This window comes from Balearica regulorum, chromosome 6 (assembly GCF_011004875.1).
Source record: "Balearica regulorum gibbericeps isolate bBalReg1 chromosome 6, bBalReg1.pri, whole genome shotgun sequence".
NCBI classification, from domain to species: Eukaryota; Metazoa; Chordata; class Aves; order Gruiformes; family Gruidae; genus Balearica; species Balearica regulorum.
Window position 1 is genome coordinate 3737092 of NC_046189.1, and position 23675 is coordinate 3760766.

General features: G+C 48.0%; 1 protein-coding gene and 1 long non-coding RNA gene across 6 annotated transcripts in view; one reads left to right on the forward strand and one right to left on the reverse strand.

Moving 5' to 3' along the window:
• Positions 1 to 20962, forward strand: part of MREG (melanoregulin) — a 29136-nt gene extending 8174 nt beyond the window's left edge. Inside the window, exons 3-7 of one of the 4 annotated variants that reach the window (XM_075756001.1) lie at positions 5287 to 5377; positions 7146 to 7309; positions 13758 to 13853; positions 15383 to 15505; positions 20431 to 20568. In XM_075756001.1, the coding sequence (XP_075612116.1) occupies positions 5287 to 5377; positions 7146 to 7309; positions 13758 to 13853; positions 15383 to 15475 (444 nt within the window). In that variant the 3' untranslated portion in view covers positions 15476 to 15505; positions 20431 to 20568. Of the gene's footprint in view, positions 1 to 5286; positions 5378 to 7145; positions 7310 to 7674; positions 8980 to 13757; positions 13854 to 14983; positions 15105 to 15382; positions 15506 to 20430 lie in introns of those variants that run through there. The other 3 variants (XM_075756000.1, XM_075756002.1, XM_075756003.1) reach the window with 3 other exon arrangements.
• Positions 1 to 23675, reverse strand: part of LOC142602314 (uncharacterized) — a 69669-nt gene that overhangs the window by 14292 nt on the left and 31702 nt on the right. The window lies entirely within an intron of this gene.

The window sequence follows — 23675 nt, forward strand, 5'->3', positions numbered from 1 at the left end:
GTCGTTAAAGCTTTTCAAGGCTGAGGTCAAGGTTTCAAATATGGAAAAAAATGGTTTTATCCTACTCCTGCCCTGCAGCATCGTCAAACCTGTTGTGATATAAAGTAAAACCCCAAATCTGGAGGTGAAATGAGGATCTCTAGGAAAACAGAGTGTTATTTAAGGTGCTGCATAGATACAGACCACGTCGCTGTTCCAGCACGTGCCCTACCAGTGTGGAGAAAAGCGTTTTAGGGGGAAGGGGGACTACTGTGGCTCCAGCAAGCCTCCAACATTAACAACGTGAGCTGGGCTTAGTGGGCTTATGTGCCTGGTGTGGCACATGCCCCCCGCCTCGAGGACCGGTTTGTGGTGGCCCTGGTGCCTCGATGTCCCCTGGTGGGGTGCGTGGAGTTACCCAGCTGTGGGCAGAGAGCCCGGGCTGTTGCGCCGGTGCTGGTTTCGGGGAAGGACCCGGGTTTAGGGCAGCTGTGCTACGGGTCTGTGAACAGAAACCAAAGGCGGGTTTTCACATGGTGACTGCGGGAGAAACGCACCGTTCTTACGGCTTGTGGCAAGCGCAGCATTTCTTTCTTTTTTGGCTTCTTCCCTTGGGGAAGGTGGGCTCATAAACCCCACTAGCAAAGGCAATTCCTCTGCCTGCGTCTCTGCTGGGGCCTGGCTGGCAGAGCTGTGCTGGCACAATTGTCTTGGCAAGCCCATTAACAAGCTGACAAGGCCTATTTTTCTGCTTCCTCCTGCTCTCCTACAGGATTATTGTTTTTTAAACAGGTTACAGAGAAGGTCAGCCGTGCAACGCACTGATGCTGGGGCATACAGAGGTGATGGCATTTGCCCAGGGTTGGGAGTGTTGGCTGGGGAGCCCAGAACTGACCCTCTTAATGCCTGCATGCCTCTTAAAACTGAATCCAATTTGAGTTTATTCTAAGCTGAGATGTCGGACGATGGTTCAATGTATGAGCGTGGATCTAGAGTTTGTATTTGCTCAGCTGCTTCCAGTGGGGCCAGTCGCGGAGCCAGAGTAGGAGCATCCCTGGCTGTGGCGTGGTACCTGCCTGGACTGGTATTTTGCAGTCTTTCCCCGATAGCTCTGTTTCGACCTCATTTCCAAAATAACTCTTGAAGAGAATGGTGACACCAATTGCATTTCAGGGAATAAAGGAGAAGGCTTTGGTAAAGGATTGCTTTGGCAACGTGAGGAAAGCTACCTACTAATTAGGAAATTTCTATACGGGGAGGGATGAAAAGTTGGGCAGTGCTTGCCTGTTCTCTTGGCACATTTTTTCCTAGAGCTCTCAGTTACGTACCAACCTGGCTTGTATTTCATGCCCAGCATTTCCTCACTTCCATTTGGCATTTGCAGATTTAGTATATCACACTAGAGAGTCCGGGGAGTTTTTCCAGGTAAATATTTGAAGGGCTGAGCACTCAGAGGAGAGAGGCAGGGGGGTTTCCCTGGTGCGCTTGGGATATTCTTGACCTACGCACAAAGGGTTTTCTCCAGCCCCCACGGGTATGTGTCGTGCCCTGCTCCGTAGGTTTAAAAGGGCGAAGCTGATGATTGTAAAAAAAACAGGGCCAGGAACTGCAACCCGCTTTTGTTTCCTGTGGTTAATTCAGATTTTGGCAAAAGGGTATTTTTCTTAAAGGATTGATTTTGAATGCATGGCTGGGGTGTCCCAGACCCACAGAAACACCGAGGGGTTTGGTGAAGACCAGTCTCCTGCTGTACTTTCCCAGTATTCTGTGCAAGAAGCCACCTCATTGCCCCAGAAGTTCCATCTAACTATGCAAGAGGCAGGACAGGGAACGGAGGTGCACAAGAGATGCAAAACGAAGCTAAGTTTTGGGAGAGAGCTGCTGGTCCCATGCCTGCGTACAAGCTCAGACGCCTTGCTGGAAGGGGCTCTGGGGGGCAGCCAGCCCGGGATGCGGTGCAGAGAGCAGCCTGCTCCGGCCTGGCTCTGCCCGGGGCTGCCCTAAGGACCGGCGTGCCCTGTCCTGCATCTCACTGGTGCCCTGTCACAGCCGCAGCCGTCCCCGTCACAGCCGCAGCGAGGGCTGAGGGAGAGCGGGGTTTGGTGGGGAGCCCCGGCTGCCAGTCCTGGGGCTGCCCGGCAGCGGGTGCTGAGCAGCTTCAGCCTTGTGATGCTGCCCGGCCCCGACCAAACGTTCCCTCTGCACGTCACATCTCGGTGACTCACAGGATGTGATGGAGAACACCCTCCCGAGTCTCTGATGTTGCCTGTTCCTATGCGGAGACACGGGCAGGACGAGCTTTGCTCTTCCTCTGCTGTGTAGTTAACGGGAGATGCTTTTTAGAATAATTTTGGGGATGGAAAGATGCTCTTGACTTTATTTCCTCATTAAAGCAACACAGAGGACAACCCCCTGCCCACAGCACTTAGGACGTCTCTGCTACAAGGAATCACCTGGGAAAACGTGGTGGTTTCCGAGGCTGATGGAGAACAGGGCATGTGTCCCTTCGAGAGCTCAGCCCGGAGCCACCCTTCCTTACCCTGACAATCTCCACTTCAGAGAGAGATCTCCACAATCTCTTTTCAACAACTGAGACCAACTGAGACCATGTGCAGTATCCTCCTCCCAGCTTTCTCTGGAGAAACAGAGATACATCCAGCTCCACGCTCAGGACAAAGAAACACCACTAAAACAGGAGATCCCTCCCAGGGACCACTGTTAAGCATCGTTTTCTGTGCCAAAGCTGCTCTTTTGCACACCCCCCAAATTCCTCATCAACAGGACACTGTTCGACATCCCCTGGGACTGAATACGCACTGGATTCGCTTCCATAATGCAGCTCAGTAACTACGACCTACAAGCAAGCCATAACCTAGATTCCCTTAAAACAAAAATAGACAAGGGAAAACCAGGCTGCCGTTAATCCAGAGAAAATCGGGAGCAGCTTCCCTGCGTGCTAAGCGCTGCTCTCCGTTTCGCTTAGTGAGGAGTCTGGCTCGCTACCCCGGGGGGTAAATCCCCGCAGCCCTGAAAGCTGCTGCCAGGTGCCAGCAAGCCACGTTTTGGGCAGAGGAGCATCTTTCCCACCCTCCTGGCTTTCTAATTCAGCACGCCTGGAATCACAGCGGCTCCGTTGATCCATCGTGTGCATTAAAGCATTTGTTTATCTCCACGGCAGGGCAGACACACGCAGCTTATTTCCCCACCAGCACGCCCCGACTGGTTTGCTCGCCTTTCTGCTTATACCATGGGGTCAGGAGCAGGCTGAGCTGTTCCCAAGGGATCCCCGCCAGCAGGGACCGAGGCATCATGCAGCCTTTTTTCTCTTTCTTTAAAACTTTCAAGATTGCAATAAACTTCCCACAATACAATAAAACCCCTCTTTTTTTTTCCCCCCACTAAGAGAAACTCAGTTCCTAGCTACGAGCTGGTGTCACAAGGCAGAGGAATCTTGTCCCTGCCTCCTTTCTTTAGCAAAGGGCTGGAAAGACATTTTGATGCCTTGCACTGGCAGCCAGGTGCAAAACAAAAAAGCTGTTTTCAAGCACTGCTGCAGTCAAGAGAGAAACGGAGCTCTGATCGGCAAAGCCGCTCGCTGCTCGCAGCAGCACAAAGCTAAAAATGAAGGGGATTTTGCTTTCCAGGAGGATGAGCGGTGCAGAGCAAATAGCTGCAGGTAGAGCCGTGTTTCCCCTGCTCTCCTGACCTGAATTCAGCAGTGTCTTAACCCCGTCGGCCGGTTCCTCCAAAGCGCAATCTCCAAGGGGTTTCTGCAGCTATCAACAAGAAAACAGGCTCGTCGTTTTAATTCTCTGCAGTCGTGGCGTGTCAGCCAGGTTCAGGGAAAAAAAAACACTAAGAAATCTCCAACCTTTTATATCAAATCAAGTAAACTCTTTAAGGCACCAGGTATCAGAAAACCAGTGGGATTTCTAAAGCACAGCCCTTAAATAATGGGTGTTATTTAACCTCTTTTACGTAGGAAAATCCCAGGGAGACGGCACAGATTAACACCGGCTTATTCTACAAGAGACCATCTATGTAATCTGTTGCTGAGAAATGAGATTAATTAAGGTTGTTAGTGCAGGGAAATTATCTGAGCGATGTTATGACCTCCTGTTCTGTAAAGGCATCCTTTGTAGCGTGTGCATTGATTAAACCCAGCTAGGAAAAGTACTCCTGGTTTTCTTACAGAGTACGTGTGTTTCCACAGGTATGCATACTTGTACAGATGTGTTTAATTGTGCTAATATAACTTTAATGAATAACCTCAAAACCTTTCCCTTTAGACAGTGTCCCATTATGCAGATAAAAAGCTCGAGGTCGAGTGCAAGGATTTAAGCTGTATAGTTAAATGAGGCATTAACTGCAGCAACTGCCAGTCACTAACAGTTACTATGTCAAATGACTCCGGCTCAGCCCTCGGCTATCTACGTGCATCCCTCTTCTCTGCTGTTTAAAAAAAAAGGTACCCCAGCCTTTAAAAAAAAAAAACAAACCAGAAAAAAGTCTATTTTCCTTGTTTTCCAGTACTTTTGAAAACCTGCCTGTTTTGGTTAAATGCCAAACGGAGGGCTGAGCAGTTTGGAGAAGCCACTGTATGTGTGACCATACTGAGAGCAGTAACTTTTTTCTCAAACTTTTAGTTTTGTTTTAGTTTAATTTTAGTCCCGCGGGCTATCATCAGCTGTAAGAAAATGTGCCATGCCAGTTTAACTGCAAGAATATGAAAATAAGGTGTTGCAATAGTTTATAGAAGGTAATTATTAATGTGTGGTTGTGGTTTCTCAAGCTGTAAAGGCCGAATAAAGTATTTTCACAACCTCAGGTTTTGCTGCTAGCTGGGCTGTTTGGAGTAAAGGGCTTTGGACCAAAGAGATCAAAGTCTCTCAGATGAGCTACATTTGGAAGCTCATGTGGTTCTCCAGCCTAGGACAGCGTTACGATTTCCAGCACAGAGCTGGAATTATATTTTCCCAGTCTGACCGAGGAGACCACTTTGGTCTTCAGCAACACCTCAGCTAAATTCTGTAATCCCGTTGCAAGGTAACTGGAAGCCTGTTTTGTACATGCAGAGAAGATACCGAGATGCTGCACCAAATGCCAGGCTAAAATATTCTGTGCTGGTCCATGTAATTTCTTCCAGGGACAACGGCAACCTGGCCATCGACCTTCATACCGATCCCTCAGTGCCAACATCAACAGTTCAACTCTGGCCCCGCTTCTAAAAGCTGAAATTCCTAGAAAAGCACCAGAGACCTCCCCGCATGCAGATGGCTGAGTGTCTCTTATCCCTTTGCTTTGCAGGAATGGCAAAAGCTCAACTATGATATTTATACCTTACGGCAGACCCGAAAAGAAGTGAGAAGCAGGTGGAAACACATTTTGGAGGATTTAGGTAAGCTAAAGGAAACAAAGAATGTAATTTCTGTTGTACCGAATAAGAGGTCCCACGATGGTTGAGGGTGGGAATGGCTCCACAAAATCAGGCTGGTAGAGGAGAAAGGGAGGACAACAAAAGAAGGTTGCTGAGCAATGCCATCAGGTAGCCCACACAGCAGCTGAGAGCCTGCGGGAGGTTCCTCAGAGCTCAGGCACGGCTGGCAGGAGACAGGGCCACCGTGTCTGCAGGCACGTCGAAAAGCCCACCACGAACCACAACCAGCGGGAGAGCCTTTCAAGCCCACAACAGCACGTACAGTGATCCATATCATGCTTCCTTGTGGAAACTTAGCAGGGATACCTGGGAGTTCACCCTGGGTTTTTCTAAACAAGATAAGCAGGGAGAAATGAATATTCCTTTCAGATTTGAAACACAGATACATCTGTTTTCCTTCCTTAGCCTATGCCAGCTGATCCGAGCTGAACCACCCACTATGTTTGCTCCTAAATGAATTTGAAATATTCTTTCACCAAGCGAAATTGCTCCACAGTGGCCCTCCTACTCCTGCTCTTTCCCAGCCTGCGAACAGCAAACTGGACCCACCGGTCCTGCGTGCTCAGCTGCTGCTCCTCCGGAGAAAGCAGTGGCGGGCGTCACCTGGGTTTCCCAATTGCCTTGCACACAGCGCGCGACACTCGGGCCAAGGAGACGTGCCGGCACGGCACATCAGCTCGGTGACTTGCGCCAAGCTCTGGAGGTGGTCGGCAGCTAATGGGAGGAGGATGTGCGAGTCGAGCGCACTTGTAGGGCTGTTCAAGAATATTGCCACTGGGAGCAAAAGAGATGGGTATCTCAGCCGCTCCTGCCCTACCTGCCCTTCTGGCCTCTGGATGGGAGGAACATTATAAATTCATAACTAGGTATCAGCGTTCATCTCCACCCAGGTGCTCGCCCAGCCTGTACAGACCAAACACAGGAGGGATCACTTGACATCCTTTCATCTGTTACTGCACATTGACAAAGGCTCTGCCACATCTCTCTCACGTCCGCAATGGCTCGGGACCTGTTTTGCAAGGGGTGGGCAAGCTCAAGGCCAGGGATCATTTGGCCTTAGCGAAGCTGGTGTGCAACCAGTTGTGAAACCTGGCATCTTTCATTGTCTGGACCTGTGCTTTAATCACAAGACCACCACTCTTTGCCCTGTAAGCGTTTTCAGGTGAGATGCATCACCACCAGCTCCCTGGAGCTCAACAAAAAGTTAATGGTAGCCATTACACTTAAAGATCCCTGTGTTCATTCTCCTCCCCCTTTCCTTCCCTGGGTGCCCTTCCTATAAGAGCTGCTGCCTGCTACAGGAACAGTTACACGTGCATCCATTACTGCCACAAGGTTTTTTAGCACTGGTACCTCCCAATGACATACAGGTGTAGTCACTGGGGTGCTCAGGAAGCCCCACCAGCCCTGAAAGCTCTGGCGGCATCAGGAACGTGCAAGAGCTGAATGCACACCCTGGGCGGGGGTGTTCATATACCTTCTCTGGAAAACTAGCGACAAACTTGCTCTGAATATTTGTATGATTTTTCCCTGCCCCCCCCACCAGCAAGCTTTTACCGGCCCCAAGTGCAGGGGACGTGCCTCGGGGAAATGCTAGTTTGTTTTAGCAAGTAGGGAACGCAGCAGCCCAAGGTGGAGGGGGAAGAAGGAACCACGCAAGAGCCCAGAGGGCTCAGGGATGCCCCTGCCCGCACGCTTGACTCCTTTCTGTAACACATCTCTTGCCCAGGTTTCCAGAAGGAAGCAGACTCCCTCTTGTCCGTGACCAAACTCAGCATCATCAGCGACTCCCAGAACATGGGCAAAGCCCGGGATATCCTGTTAAAGCTCTCTGAGGAGACAAACATCTTCCCAACCAGCTGGGAGCTTTCTGAGCGCTACCTCTTCGTGGTGGTGAGTAGCTCCGAGCGTGCCTTCCTCCCCACTGCCCTCGTCTCTGCAAGTGAGCTCAGACGAAGGGGAGCGGGTAGGTGACCTGCACCAGAGGGTGCTCAAATTCATGGTGGCACCTGGAGCGTCCCCGTCAGATGTTGCACTTGTAACTTGGCTGTTCAGCTTCCTTAGAAGTGTGAGTAGCGCTATAAATTCCCCCCCTCCTCCCAAGTTCCTTTAAGCCTGTGTAACTGGGTGATCTTACAGCCTGTTAACGAAGTGGGAAAAGATTAGACCTAATGCCTGGCAGCTGCGGAGGGAGGACCCTGACCAGGGAGCTGCCCAAAGCAGCCCGTAGTGACTGTAACACCCCGTTCCTTTGGCAGGATCGTCTCATAGCTCTGGACGCTGCAGATGAGTTCTTCAAGATGGCCAGCGTGGTGTATCCAAAGAGACCCGCCGGGGAAAGGGTGGACGATAGCCAGAAGACCCCGCAGTGCATCTCTGTCGCGATGCCCTGAGGAATGTGCCTCGCTGGCGTGAGACAGACAGCGGGTTTCTTTCCAACTGGGACCAGGCTCCTCTGCCGAGGGGTTAGCGCGAGTAGTGCCGCTCCTTGTTTTCCTGCAGAGAAGTGAGCGCGCCGGCCGGAGCAGAGCGAGGAGGTCAGCGAGCCGTGCCCCACCGGGAGGGCACAGGAAGGCGGACGCTGGCCCCGAGGTGCTCCCAAGCAGAAGGGAGCGAGAACTGCCGTAGCGTAGCCCCGGTGAGAGACCGCTAGCTGAGTAGTGCGTGCAATAGGCACGGGGGGGAACCCGCCGCGCAAGGCGTTGCTACCAGTAGCTGCAAAAGTTGAGATGCCTCTAGTTACCAAGTGCTGCGAGGAGATCCACGTTTCCACCTTCTGCTGGTACCTGCCACTGTCCCCTCCCTCGACCCAGGAGAACCAGTGAGGAAGGAAAAACATCTCAGTCGCCTACAACTCCGTGATGTTTCTTTGTGTGCTGGTCCTCTTCTTCGTCCCCAGCCCGCGGCAGCCCTGGGGGATTCGGCAAAGAGGCAGGAGCAGCGTGTAGCTGGGAGAGCAAAGCCTTGGAGCAGGGTCGCAGTTGGGTGCTCTCTCCCTGGCCATTAGTGGTTCCGAGGCATTTATGTTGGGGGGGGGGGTGTGCTCTCCCCGACATCTTAAGGTAGATTTTAGGAAGGTGCCAAGCTCAGACCTGCTGAAGATTTGGCTCCTGTAATATCCTCCGATTGGTTCCCCAACATCTTAATTTCTGAAAGTTTTGGTCTTAATTGCATAAAGACCTCCCACTATAAAGCTGCATGTACTGTCAATATAGACTGTCCCTGCTGTTAATGAAGATTTTTAATGAACACCCTTTATATCTTGTTTGTCTGATAATGAGCAATAATTTTAAAACACTGGATTTGATCAGTTAAAAACAAGTGGAAGTTCTTCTCTGGTTAACACACGTGCTGCTAATTGGCCAGTTGAAAATGCTGGTTACACAGGACCTCCCAAAATAGCAAACCAGAGCTTTTGTTTGTTTATACCTACAGTGTTTGAAACAGATAAATATATATTTATGAATTGTTTCCGTTTGTCAATTTTCCTGGGAAATATTTTTGTCAACTCAGGACATCAGTGAAAACTGAGTTTAATAAACAAAACACATTACCAAACCAACGTTTCTCACTCTCTCTGTAACCCTGTTCAGGCAACAACGTTTATCTTGACTGCTGATAGCAAGAGGGCTGGGGTATTTGTAGAGCGTAAGCCTCTGCGACCTGTTCTCCGCACGCTTACAATTGCCCGTTGACTTGCAAGAATCAGGTGGTTTGCCAGCCAAAGACCAAAGTCTTTGCAGGAGATGATGGGGATTGAATTTAATTTCAGTGGGATTTGGAGTTAGGTGCCTGGTTGCCATTGATTTATTTTTTTTTAGCAGAAGTTCAGCTGCACTTTGGAAAACCTCCCGTGGTTTTACAGAAAATAAACTTCAGTGCATGGCAACTCCAGGGTTTGATTTGAACAAACACTTGCAGAACAGAGAGATGCGGCGGTCCAAGGCACGCCGTGCCGAAGTACACGACACCACCCAAAAGCTAGCCGGTGGGCTGTTATCGCTATAGAGTATTACACGTTACGTAAAACCACCTCATGAGTTTCTAAATCTCGTGGGGGAGAAGAAGAGATAGCTTGTTAGCTCTGGTGCTGCTTGTTTGGGCGAGGAGGTCGCCGTTAAGCAGTGCCTTTGCAGAAACGCCCCTTGCTGTCACTCGTAGCTGTCAAACTGGGTTTGATGTCATCAAAATGCAATTTGTTGTAACTTAATAGGACAGAAACCGCCTAAGAGAGACAATAATTAGGATCTCCGAATGAGTTTAGCTAGGGAAGTAAGGCCCTGTGCAGGGGAAGCGCTGGGTTTCTGCGCGGAGCCACGGAGAGGAGCAGGAATTAACGGGAGCCGCACACTTCTGCATAGCAGGGAGGAGTAACCGGGCTTGGGGACTTGTGCGTCAGGTTACGTACCCATCACAACACGAACAGAAAAAGGTCGCTCGGTCCCAACACTCAGGTAAAACCCGTCATGGGGTAACCTGCAGATATTGCAAAACAGTCTTTGGATTAGTATGAGGATGCAGAACTGCTAAAAATCTGCGACTTGAAAAATGACAGGAACCAGCAGAAATTGTTTCCATAGAGGTCCAAGCTCAAGTTTGTCATTCTGTTCATCTCAGTAGGAAATGCCCTGTCTTTCATGCACTTGAGGTAGAAGACCGATAAACTGAATTTCAGTTAGCCAAACGATGAGAGTAATTTGCCCTTTCTCATTTGCATAGAAATCACCAGGGAGATGCACATCTTTAACCTTGTTTTGTTCAGATTTGGGCTTCCTCTCCTGCCAGGAGAAGGAAACGCAGCTTAGTTTGTCTCCAAGCAAGCCTTTGACTGTGTCTCGGGGACCAGCAGTAGAGGACCCTCCACCTGGAACCCCGATACGGCACATGCTCACCTTAAGGTTCAGATACTGCCCAGTTGCCTATCGATACTGGCTGCCAGAGGTGTTTAAAAGACATCTTTAGGCTCTAGCAGTGGAAAAGTGGCAGCAGATATAGTGGGACTATCCTGTTTGATGGGAAGAACAAAGATGAGGAAAGAAGCGCAACCAACCATCTCCCAGTGAAACTCCTTCCAGGTTTTGGGCAAGTTAAAACTCCCTGACAGGGGAAAGGCTCTTGGGCAGCACTTGCATTTTGGGTCTCAAATTGAGAACATGAGATTAGACCGAGGAAACGTTCAGATGGTAAAACCAAACCAGACACACACACAGTTGAGCATCACGCCCCGGGACTGTTGCAGCACAGACCGAGTGTCGCAGGCCCCTGGGTGGACAGCCTGCCACACCAAATGGACCAGGGCACCTCATTAGGCAACAAGTTCCTCTCTATCAAGAAAGATAGAATAAAGATTTCATAAAATACATAAAAGTCAAACAGCATCCAAATCAGAGACTCCCTGACGATACTGCGTCACCACCGCTGTCCTCCTGGGTGGGAGGAAATTCATCCCCCAACGAGAGCGATTACCCTGTTCACCAGAAGCAAGTTTGGGATTCTCTCGTGTGACACACCACCCAGACTTCTAGCTGCCATTCAGATGGGCTTGAGTCTCCCGTATCACCTGTATCACGCCTGGACGCTTGTACAGATGTCTTTGATGTCGTATAGGTCTCAGGTGCCACTAGATACCTGCGTGTGGGGAGCCAAATCCTGCCCGCGCCCAGCGAAGCCAGCGCCCACTTGGGAAGCGGTGGCTGTAAGAGAGCTCAGCGAACACCAGATGCCACTGTTCCCTCAGCCATGCTGCAGCGTGCGGCGAGGAATCGTGTTTACATTGCAGGGGAAATTTTTCCAACCTTTTGATGCATGCATCGAGTCTCCCAAGGCTGCAAGAACTGGCTTTCTGTTAAAGGTTGGGTTTCACATATTTAATAATTGCTCTGGCACTTTCCAGGAGACAGTGGTGAGCCCATCTCTCTTTCAAAGGTTCGCAGGGCTGAGGCCAGGGACTCTGCTCCTGCTTGGAAGTGCCCCTCGGTGTGGGGCTGGCTGCTGCAGGAATTAGCATCTTCCCAAAGAACATTTATTTTCCTAAAGAGAGGGTGACTTCGGCACCCCTTCCTTTGCTAGGAAAAAAATTAAATACCAAGAATTCTTTAAAATGAGCAATGTGAAAGGGTTTAAAGTACATCCGGGTTAACTTAGCTTTCAGAGTTTTTTTTTTCTCAAATCGACTTTGAATTTAACAATATTTCAATTGTGAAGGAAGAAAGAAAGAAAGAAAAAAAAAAGGGACATTTTTCATCCATCCATAAGCCATAGACACGAGCCACTTGGGTTTCCTTTTCCTAAGCCACAGGAGAAGCAGACACAACCAGCACGGTTCACGTAATAACTTCAAACAGAGAACCACTGGGTATGAATCAGGGCAGCTTCTCCGAAGTGAGAAATCCTGATTTGTACCAACTGATGGTCTAAGCTTTGTCTTCCACCAGTGCCCGTTCGGTTATTTCAGACATTGCCTGTATCAATCAGGCTGTTAAGCAAACCTGGAAGAACACTTATGCCTAATCGTTGGCCAATATGTTGGCTTAACAGTGGCTGGGCGAAGTATTTTAGTTTTTTGGGTCATGGGGAGCAACACTGTAGGGTTCCCTTCCTCTAAATTAAAGCTAGGAGTTAGGTACGGTGCAATCACCACCTGTAATAGAGACCAGATAGAAACAAAAATCAATTTACAGACCATCTTGACTTTGCATGCACACACACGGTTTCTTCTTTGCATTCCAAATTTTCCTAGGACATAACATCATGAATTTGGCAGGCTGAGGGGGGGGTGGGGGGTGGAAATCACGGTGGAAATTCAACTGCGCTCTGTAAGACAGGCAGAAGGTGGCAGTGCAGGTGTTCGGTGAAGGCTGGAGCAGCAGCAGGCGAAAGGGATGGGAGGCAGTGGCCTGAAAGGAATCAGGCTTTCCATTTTACTTGCTATGGATGTAAATCACACCGTAAGTTCTGATACATAATGAGAATGGACGTGGGAAAGAAAACTGTCATCTTTTAAATTTCAGCTATAGGAAAAATTACCATTTCAAACCACTCAGTTTCGATCATTTCTGATGTTAGAAACTCCAACAACTTACATACTCTTCCTGGAGGGAAAGCATGTAGTTTTCTAATCTAATGAGGATCAGTAACGTTGAGCGACTTACCACAAAGGAGCTCTCCAAAAGCATTTCTTTGAAGACAAACAACCATTTTTGCACGGGGAGTCCTTGTTAGGCAAGTTGTGGATTATCAGCAACATTTCTTTGGCTTACAAATTGCGAGCCTTGCGGACACATCCACGGGGGAGCTGCCCTTGCACAAGGGAGGCCGTGGAGAAATCTGCTCCCTGGCTGCTCCTAAATGCCTCAAGCAAAGACTTGTGTGGCCAAAAGCTTGTCAGGTTTTTCTATCAGTTGGTCTAAGGAAATGCACCACCTCTCCCCGTAAGCCTTATCCTTACCCTTGAAGGAGAACAATCATTTTTCAAAGCGGTAATACATTCGGGGGACTGTTTTGTCTTACTTGGATTCGGAAAGGAAGACGCCATGGAGGCTGTGGGCACCCTTGGCATGATAGGATCCCAACAGCACTAAAATAAACAGATTTAGGCAGCCAGTGCATCATCTGGGTAGCACTGAATAACCATCGTTAAAAACCCTGTTTGATGATAGCTCACCAGCAGATCAGAAAGACGAGATATTTATGAAACGATGTGTTACCAAAAGTTTATCCTTTCAAGAGCGGCAACTTTATATCTGTTAAGCTGCTGGGATTCTTTCCGTTGGCTTGAACTGGGTTTGAGTCAGACTTCGGAGACACAAACAGCAGGGCAAGTCCAGACACCACTGAAGTCAAAAACAAAACTTCTGCCAGCTGCCCATCTATTCCTCTTCTGCATCAAAGTCTCAAAAATAACAAGGATGGATTCTGAAAAGATTTCCACAAGTGACAAGAGGATCTACCTGTCCTTGTCTGGAAGAAGAAAATAAAGCCCAAACCATTTCTCACGGCCAAGGGATCCCAGGGAAAATTCAGGTCGGAGGAGACCTTGGCGGATCATCTCGGTCAACGTCCTTCATGCTTGAAATAATCTCTCCCCTTTTGAAAATGGCGCGAGCGATTTGTATGGAAAACATTATTGGCATATGCAATATTTCACTTACTTCAAAGACGCAGTGGTGGGTACAAAGAAAATATATTAAACTTTTTTAATTAAAAAAGTGAAATGGAAGATTTGTGAAACTCAACTGGAGGGCAGGTTAAGATGAATTATCCCTCTATGAAATACTCCTTTGATACCTCTAACTCAAGTGACCAGGGTTAGCTTTAAACTTGCATTTCCATTCTTCCTTAGGAGTCAGACAGAGGAGTGATGGGAGCCCGGAGCCAGGCGGGATGCTTCACATGCCCAGCGGGGAGCCAGCGGCAACCACCGAGTCAGCAGTTCCTGGTGAGCCATTTGGGGATGAAGAGGGAGGGAAGAAGGGAAGGGAAAGGTCTTATCTTGGTGATAGGGAAACTCAATTTCCATTCCCAGACCTACCCCATCGCCGTCTGCCCTTGAGGTCATCCCAGCGCAGGATGGGGAGGTCATACCTACTCGGGCTGATAGCAAAATGCTCCTCCTGTGCTGGAGGTATTGTCAAGGTCTTGGCATTTCTGCATCTGTCTTCAAGCAAAACTTTGTATCTCTAAAACGTTCACAAGGCTATTATCCAAAAGACTCTGCTATAATAATTTCAAGATGTTTTGCTTCAATTTTGACTTTTTTTTTTAATGCTCTCCAGCTTTTTAGTATAAGCCAAATAAAGCATTGTTTCTATCCAGAAAATAAAACTTCAAATTTAGATCGCAGCAGTGCCTTTTAAAGCAGTGCTAAAACTTGGTTGGTTTTTTTTTTTTAAATTCAGGGGAATACCTATTCCCACAAATAGTTTCAGTTCTGATAAATCAGCATTTCCAGACAGAAAATCAGTTAGTTTAGTTTTGTTTTAAATCCTAACCCCGCCTAATGCTTAACTCTTTGTTGTGAACTGCTTTGAGACCTACTAACAAAGTGCGCTGCGTGGCAGGCAGTAGTATTGCGATTACTTTTCAAGTGAAAATGATGTTTCAAAACATAAGGGAAGGGCATCTTTTAATCATTTTGACTATGTTTAAGCGAGATCACCAAGAGAGACTATAGCCTGCGAAGGACATGTGCAGGCATGCCTAGGAATTTGGCTTGCCTGCAGTTTATCTGTCCCAATTAAAGGCAGATGCAGCCTTTCTCTTCCATGAAGGTTTATGATCTGGCAGTTCTGCTGAACAGGGAGACAGTTAACATATAGCAACCAGTCCTGAACTAATCAGACATACGCTTTTACAGTGTTGTTTGGCTTTAACTTGCCCAATTGCATGAAAAAGATTTTCAGATTTCCTTTCAACCTCCTTGAACAAGATGCAGCACAGAAATTACCCAAGTTTGGGTAATCACATAGTTTGCAGTTTGTGTCCTTCCTCTGAAGTCTATGACAAAAGAGGGGAATTACAGGATCTGCAAAGTATCAAAACAGCTTAAGCTCTAATTCTGCTTTGCAGAAGAGAAGGAGTTTCCCTGAAGTACATGCAAACATACTGGGAATGGTGAACGGTTCGGAAAGCCCAAGAGGTACCTAAATCTCCCTCTTGCTTAAATGTCCGAGAAGTCGCACTGGACCCGACCACCGCCATTCTGATGCTGAGGTGCTTAGCGATATCCTACTGCCGAGCACACTAGATGCACGGTGAAGCTGCGGCCGGGTCTCTATCAGGGCAAGTCCGATGAAACAAGGGTACCTACGTACCTGGGCTACCGCACACCAGGAGAAAGAGAGACCCGAGTCACCTCCCCTGCAGCCCCAATATCTCCCATAAGCTCAATTCAGCCTGGACACACTTCAGAGATCAAACACGGCCACAACCACAGCATCCTCTCGCTATCACTTGCTCCTCGTACAGCAGCGGCACGCAGAAAGCTCAGTTTCAAAAGGCTGCGTGGGCAATAGGACCAGCTGCAAGCCCTCGGTTACAAGCCAACACGAACCCTGCTAGACAGACAACAGACAAGCAGGATGTTCAAAGGTAAGCTCAGTGTAGATTTTGCTCCTATACTCATAAATATCACTTGCTGATGTTAATTTCTCCTTAAATTATGTATATATGCTATCTAAGGTCTCAAGAAATTCAACAGCAACACACATGCAGAGCATCTCCTGGATAAGAGCAGCAGTTTCTTTCCTCTCCAGCCCTTATTTTTCTTAATACTGACAATTTACATTACTAGTTATAAATACTGGGGCTCTTTTTTCAACCCATCGCCTCCTTTCAGATTCTTTCCTTACATTTTATTATTCTTACTTCGTGTTAGGTTTGCCGTTACATGTTTTCTACCTTTGAGCCTTACCTTTCACGCCTCCCTATTTCCTAGTTTTTATTATCGTAAACCTGTACGTTTTAAAAGTTAATGAGGTGGTAGGGGGCTGACTGGGAACAGGACTGCCTGACATCAGCAATTACCAGACTTTTCCTATTTTTAGAGCAAGATGTAACCGTGAAACTATGCGAACTGACAGTTGGCAAACCTACAGCTATACTGTGAAATATGTGGTACAGACATAACCGCCAGCCTGGGACTGACTCTCCGACCCACCACGCTAAGCAGAAAGACTTGCCAGAGATAAGAAAACTCTTTCCTTCTTGAATGCTTCATGCAAATACAGCCATTGACTTCAGCAGAGAGAGCTTGAGGTTTAAATCTGGGAGGGCTAGTAGTCACCGAGCAGTGGCAAGGTAAAAAGAAACGTGTTTCTCAGCACTGAAGCAGGATCATCCAGCGGTCCACACCACCCAGCTTTTCATTCCTGCATTTGCAGCTTCTTATGGAAATCCTATTGTCTCTTTTTTTCTGTTTCTTTTACATTAAAGACCGGTTGCACTTGGTGACCAAGCGTTGGATAAAAAGGTAGCTTTGAAGGAGGGAAAAAACCAAAGATGAGTGAACTGCAGAGGGACGACAACAATCCTGATGTTGTGAACAGTTTAACAGTGAGTTTTCCCTTGCTAAGCTACAACTGTGAGAACTAGCCCTGCAGAGCAATCTCCTCTAAATGCGCAAAAGGACATAATACATCCATTTAATCTTACAATCTTGCATGGAAAAGAGGGTTTTACATGCAGGAAACAGTGAATTGTGTGTAAAGAAGAGGTCAGCATGGGCATCTGTGACTAAGTTGTAAACACACCTGATTGAAGCAGTTTATCTTCTTGCTTTAAGTGCACCAAATGCTATTTTTCATTTGGATTCCTTTCTCAAATATAAAGGAGGGCAGTTCAGGAAGATGTCAGCTCAGGACACCTGCATGTTTCTGGGATGCATCCCCCAGGCAAATGGAGCACCATCACTCACAGCAGGCAGCACCCTTGAGAGATTTCTGTAGCTTCAAAGCTCGATGAGCGGCAATGGGAGACGGGGCTACCCAAGGCATTGTGTAACAGGGTTCCCAGGACACCGTCCCGTTGGACTCCTTCCCATCCCACAGTGACGATGTGTGTCGCCTAGGTCACAGCCCTCTCTCGATGGCTTTGGCAAGCTCTCCTGGGTGAGATCAAGTCTCCAACTGATGCACAAGCGGAGGGATCCATGCCCTCGAGTACGCTCACATAAATCACTGCAGCTCTGCCGACTCCAGGTGTCTCAGGACCTGGCCCCAAACATGATATTTGTACAATTTCTTCCATCTTTGACTGTCTTTGAATGATTTGTGTCTTTTGAAGATGCAGAACTGATTTCATCCTGAGACAGGGCAGCAGCTCCCTCTGAGAGCTGGTGACCTGTTGGCTGGGTTGATACGTGATATATGACAGCGAGGAGCGAGGGGCATTTGGTCTGACTCTGATATAAGTCTTCAGTAAACAAGGGCATGGAAGCAAGTACACACTTTCCTAGCTATTAACTTTTCCATTTGAATTTACAGCATTTGTGACAGCTTTTTTTGAACAGTTTTCCCACCCCAGGAAGAGGCAGACGTGAAGTTTTCGCAGTCTGCGTACGCTCTGTGCTTGCTTTGCACTGTGCAGGTCAGCACCTTGCTCAGCTGGAGCTCGTGGGGCTGGAGAACATCAGTAGGTACAACCAGTTTCTGCTGTTTCAATTGAGGCTTTTAATTAGTTTTAGTCTTCTTTAGGACCACAAGTCTGCTCTGAGAGGAGAGAAGGATTCCTTGCCAGGCAGAGGTGGGCACTTAGGTGACATGTTTAGAGGAGAGAGCTGAAAAAACCCTCCTAGGACCCTGCATTTGCCCACCCTGGAGCAGAGCAGTTTCTCCATAAAAGACTTTGGGAAGCAGAGGAGGAAGGAGGCAGCTCTCTCCTTCTACCCTTACAGGCACTAGCCTCTCCTGAACTGATATTCTTCTCTATGAAAGACCCTATAAAAGATTAAATTCAGGCTATCTGTTCCTATTTGTATTCCTCCTGTGTACTCCTTTGAAGCATATTTTAATTCTCCCTGTTCCCTAACCTCATTTCAGCTGGTGGTGCTGGAAGGTATTTAAAGTTACAGCCATACTCCCATGGGTCATCATGAAAGAAATTAGAAAAAAAAAAAAAAAGAAAAAAAAAGAAAAAAAAAGGAAAAAACCCAGAGAGAAAGTCTGAGTCTGTCTGATGCACAGCAATGCTTATATTTCAATTACAGAGAGCGAGGGGCCAGACTCAACAGAGTCTGAGACAGGGAAAGGAAGAATTATGTCGGAAAACCAGACACCGAAGCCATAAAAGAGCGACTGCCTGTAAATGGCTAATCCAGTTAACAAAGCAGGCAGGTGGCAACCATGCTTTCGATCCGAATCCAGCACTAACAGGGCAGGGCATGCTGATTTACACCACCTGAGAGTCTGACCTGCAGCTGTGCTGCTCCTGCGGGGCAGGAATGACCCACAGGCCCATGTGTGATGGTATTTAAAAACCCAAAAACAACACACCAAAAAGAATAACTGCTCAGCCCTCCCTCCTCCATCTCACACAGAGCTGATTCAGAGCAGGCAGCTTCCCAGCTCCCCGACACCATTTCCTTGCTCCTTCCTTCAACGTCTCGAGGATGGTAACGAGGGATTTCTGTCCTACCCGCTGGCGGTTGGTGCTTGCCTCCTGCAAACGGCATTTATGGCAGGTCTGATCCTGCTCCTGGCTCACCTTCCGCACACACGCTGCAAGGGGAGACGAAGGCATCTCCCAGCTGAGCCGGCCTGAATCCCGGCCGGAGGGATGAAGGGACTGTCTGTGCTTTCACACCAGGCACAGCCCCACGCTGATAAGCCTGCACAGGGCTCCCTTCACAAATATAGGGCTTTTGTGGGATTTTATGAATGAGGCTGGGCAGGGATGTGTGTGACGGAGCTGACACGGTGCAGCTGCCTCCCCAGGGGGAGGCTGAGGGTGAGATAAACAGCCCAACTGGCTCCTTGAAGCCACTTCTCTGATTACCCAATATTTACCTCCGGGCTCCAGTCTCCATGTCTCATAAATCCCCTTGCTGTTTGGCCCCCAAAGCAGCGATGGGAGCTGTGAACGTGCGTCCAAACGATGCGCCCTGTTCCTGAGTTAACAAGGGACTGTTTGAAAGAAACTCTGAGAAGGATGACGTCAAGCCAGAAACCTCTCAGAGGATGTTGCAAGCCAGGCTTTGAAGGCAGGGTTTGTTTAGGGACATCAGGTTTCAGCTGGATCCACTGATACTGGACATGCCAATAAGAAATCCCAATTACCAGGCAAAATTGAGTAAGAGGCTTTCAGGCTGCGGGTACCTTTAGCTGAGCAGCACATAAACATCCTGCCCTTCCTGGCAGGGAGGGAAGGAGAAACCACTCTGCCTTGCGCGCTTCATCTGAATTAAATCAGAGCTCTCAGACTTCCCCACAAGCACTGCCATCAGCACCTCTTCCTTCACTGTGCACCCAGCGACAACAGACCAGAGGTAGCAGAAAGCTGGCAGAGGCTCAGAATAGATGGTATGTGTTGAAGAGGGCTTTGCCATACTCCCCCTCAGCCCCTGCGTGCACAGATCCTCTTCAGCAGCAGCGTACGCATCACCCTCACCTGCTTGAATCCACACACAAAAGCTTTGCTTGAGAAAGAAATCTTCACCTGAGATCTTACGCATCTTTCTTTAGAAATGCCATGTAAATAGATGGTCTAAGCTTTGAAAAGGGGCTAGTAGCTTTTGTTGGATTTGTGAAGGGCTACAAGGAGACACCAGGGGAAGGATGGCTGTTTCACAGTCCTGATCTTCAGGGACTGCTGAGGTTTCAGCAGTTTGGGACCCAGCATATCTCTGTAGGATATTTAGGGGCAGGGTGGTATAGTGAGGCTGCGCTACGCTGTTCTAAATCAGTGCAAAGGAGAATTACACCCGAGACTAGAGCTATCTTGATTGCACTGTGATCTTGCAGAGATGTCAGTTCAGACTTACTGAAGTCACCAGAGGCACTGTAAACACAGTGCTTCATCTTTATAAATAAAATAGTTAGAAACCCTACTTGACATCAGGGACAACCAGAGAGTGGGACATGGGCTTCTGAATTCCCAAATTGTGGCTTGGATCCAATCCTATTAAAAATAGGATTTCAACATGAGTTTAATTCTTTCTGCTCCTGCCTGCCTTTGGCCAAGATTTTCCAATAGGGAAATGGGGCCACTTTGGTCTTTGTCAAGTTGTCACTCACAGGGGGGGATGCTTTATTTCCTCTGGTTTGCTGCTCTCAGTTGGGTCACATCAGAAGTCCCAAGTCCTGGAAGCTGTACCAAATAGCTTGGTGCTTTTAGGAGATGCAACAGATGCTTTCAGGCTTTTATCTTCCAGGGTCTCCAAACTGCTGAATCTGTATTTTGTTTCAATGATCTCTCAATTGCTAGTAATTACATAGAGCAAGAGAACAAACCCATTTGGATAACTTTTTGCTTGGTTAAAGCCTATATTTAACTATAATTCCTGTCTCCCTTTCCAACAGTCCACCACAGGGCTTGTTTTCCAGCCTGCACCTGAACACCCAAAAGTCATCAAGAAATCAAGAAGTAGAGCTGGAAACGATCCATACCAGCCTGCCTGCCAAGAGCCGAGACCAGTGCCTCTAATTGCCGTGAGCTTCCTTTACTCATCAGTGAATCACCAACCTGTAAGAGTGAAAACAGCGTTCCTGCACCCGGCTGTCCCTGTGAACGGTGTCAGCTGCTGACAGCCTCTCCAAACAGTTTCGTTTCATGCCATAGCTATCCATCTGCAACCGTATTCCAAGTCGCTCTTTGGAAGCTTGCTGACCTTATAAAGCGTGATTTGGTTTTGTTTAAAGAAACAAAACTGACTGCCTGCGAGATACTTTGATCCTGAACAGTATTTTGAAGCAACGGGGCTGGGTGAGGCTATGAAATGGTCTGCTGGTGAGTCACGACACCACTTTCCACAGCGATCCGCTTTGTCAAACAGCATACCTGATTTTCTTGCTCAGTGTCAAATATTTGCTGTCTGTCTGAGCATAAAGGATATTTCACAGCAAAACCAAGAGTCTGTCTTTACAGCGGTGCATCCTTTCGCTGCTGGCTATTCTCTCTCGCACACGTGTACACACACTCAGATGTGCAGATGAGCCAGACATAAAGCCCAGGTACAAAAGCAGTAATCAAAGTTGCACGCAAAGCAAAAGAGACACCCCAAAAATGCCATTAGCTTCCAGGAAACAGCAAGCTTTCAGAGTCCAAGTCACCCTTGGTGAGAGCAAGCCCAGCTCCATTAAATTCAACAGACGCTGTTACACTTCACTGAAGTAGGTCTTTTAGGGTTTATTTGAGGTTAACTGCCCAAATCCCTGGCTTACAGACCTCTTTATGTCCAAGATAACAAATGCAAAGGCAAATAAGAGCTAAGAAAGAAGCCGTGCTAGCAGCTGGTTCCCTGCCCTCTGGCTCCTTGTGTTTGCTGACAGCGCAACTATGCAAAGCATTCGGCTCGACACACATTGTGGCCGTCCTGCTTTTATTTCAGCGGTTCCCAATACAGCCCTGTTCTCCTCTGTTTGCTCTTCGGGGACTTTGCATAACAGCCAGGTAGGGATAACCACATAAAGTCAACAAGTTTATCTGCACTTTTCCTTGATTATTGACAGCAAGAGTCAATTATAAACAGGCCCTGGCCACCCCAGGCACAAAAGCTGGGCTTTGTCCGGACCTGGAGGATGCTGCAGTGAGAAAAGCCCAGCACTGGGCAAACTGGAACAGAATCCTGTGTATCCCACGGGCTGAGGGTGCTGTTTGCTGGTGCTCTGCCAGACTGAGACGCTGTCTGGGGCTGATAGAGGTGGGGGTAGGACTATTATACCTACCCTGAGTGCTTCCCTGTGGGCAGGGGTACCTTTGGGCACAGCTGCTTGGCCTCAGCCCTGCCTAAAAAGCGGGTGGGCAAATGAACATGGCCTTCAATAAGGAGCATCTCTTTGAGCATAGCTGTCTGCACTTGGGTAACACAACCCTGGCTGCTGTCTCATCTCTAGATGGAGTCGACGCTGCTGAGGAGCACTGTTATACCCAGCTCCCAAAGGCCGTGAGGTGTCTTATCTCCTATGCCATGAGCATAAAATGGTACCTTTTCTCTCTCTACTGAACCAGCACTATGCACAAAAGGAATCAACAAAAAGCCACCAAAGCCAGACCTCTCTCTCTTTTGCTTTTTTATACTTACTGAAAGATAAGTATCATTCTCCCTAAAGAAATGAGGGACTGTTTAAATGTGAACATTTCTAGGAGTAAAGCTATGGAGTAACCTGAGCTATTAGGCTCAGCTGTGTGGAAAAGGCTTACCCTTTATCCTGGTATTTTTTTCCTCAAAGCACATCTTAGGCAAGCCAGCCTTATGCTGCAGGAAGCAAGAGCTATTGGCGTTGGAGAGCTGCTATGCAGGACAAATAGTCCCAGAGCAAGGACAGTGGGAGAGCTGGCCATGCCTCTCCTGCACCATGGTGGGGTTTTTCACCACTGCTCAGCTCTTTGCAAGATGCAGGGCTGAGATTCTCCTACGGATGCAGGTCAGCAACAAGCAAATGTCTTGGTATCCCATAATATCTCTGTATCATGCTGTTATCTCATGCACAAGTAAGTCTGCTATGTGCAAGTCCAGTGGTTCCTGCAAGCATTGGGCCAGTGTTTAGTTCCAGGCCAGCCCTAACCATCCTGCAGTGGAAAGGAGAACAGCTCTGCAGGGAGATGAAACCCGACTGTCCTCTAAAGCCCCTGCAGCTCCAGCCCCTGTAAATTTTCAGTCCCTGGCTGAGCTGGTCTCACTGAAGCCAGACTCTTCTCTGGAGCGCAGTTAAGCTTGTATTCAAGTGTCCGTGTGATCCAGACTGAATCCATTAACCATATAGTGAAACATCAAAACAGCCTTTTAAAATTGTGTGTATATATATCTTAAAGATCACTAATGAACAGATACATTTGGGGGGCAGGAAGAAGGAAAATGCTCTTAAAGACTAGGAACTGGACAAAATGATGCTATGATTTTATAATTTTTTTTAGCCATTGTCCTGGGATCAGTGATAAAACAGATCTGGATCTCAAAATATAACACACACTTGGTGCAAGCTGTTACAAAGCAGAAGTCGTGTGTTAATCAGACAGAGATGTCAGCATTCGTGCAATCCAGATCAAGAGGCTGGTTTGCATTACTAAGGGATGTGGTGCTTCTTGGCTGGCATTCGGACAGCACCTCTGATCTCCATATCGGCAACCAACATCTCCAGACCCAGTGCTGGTCAACGTATTATGAATAATACACTTTCATTTCTCGACGCTTTCATTTTCCAAGAGGCAAATTTCTGCAACACTGTCCCCCCACTCGCCTTGGGCAACCCTAGGCCTTCACTTTTGCCCAGCAGATTCACCAGCACTGGCTGTGGTTTCACACCAAAGAGGAAGCCGGGAACATGATGACCGGTCCCAGGCACTGGGTTCTCAGAGATGTGAATTAAGTCCAAAAGGGAACAGCAAGAAGGGCCAGAAGACACAATTTATACGGAAAGCGTGAAAGAATGAGAGTTGTTTAGTCTAGAAGACAGATGATTATGACCTTCAAATACATGCAGGACAGAAGAATGGATTAATCCTTTCTCAGCAGTTGTGGTGGACAGTAGAAGTAGTAACGGGTTTAAGTTGTGTCAAGGATGACTTTGATTAAGCAATACTTTCTTATGCTAGCCTCCACAGGCAA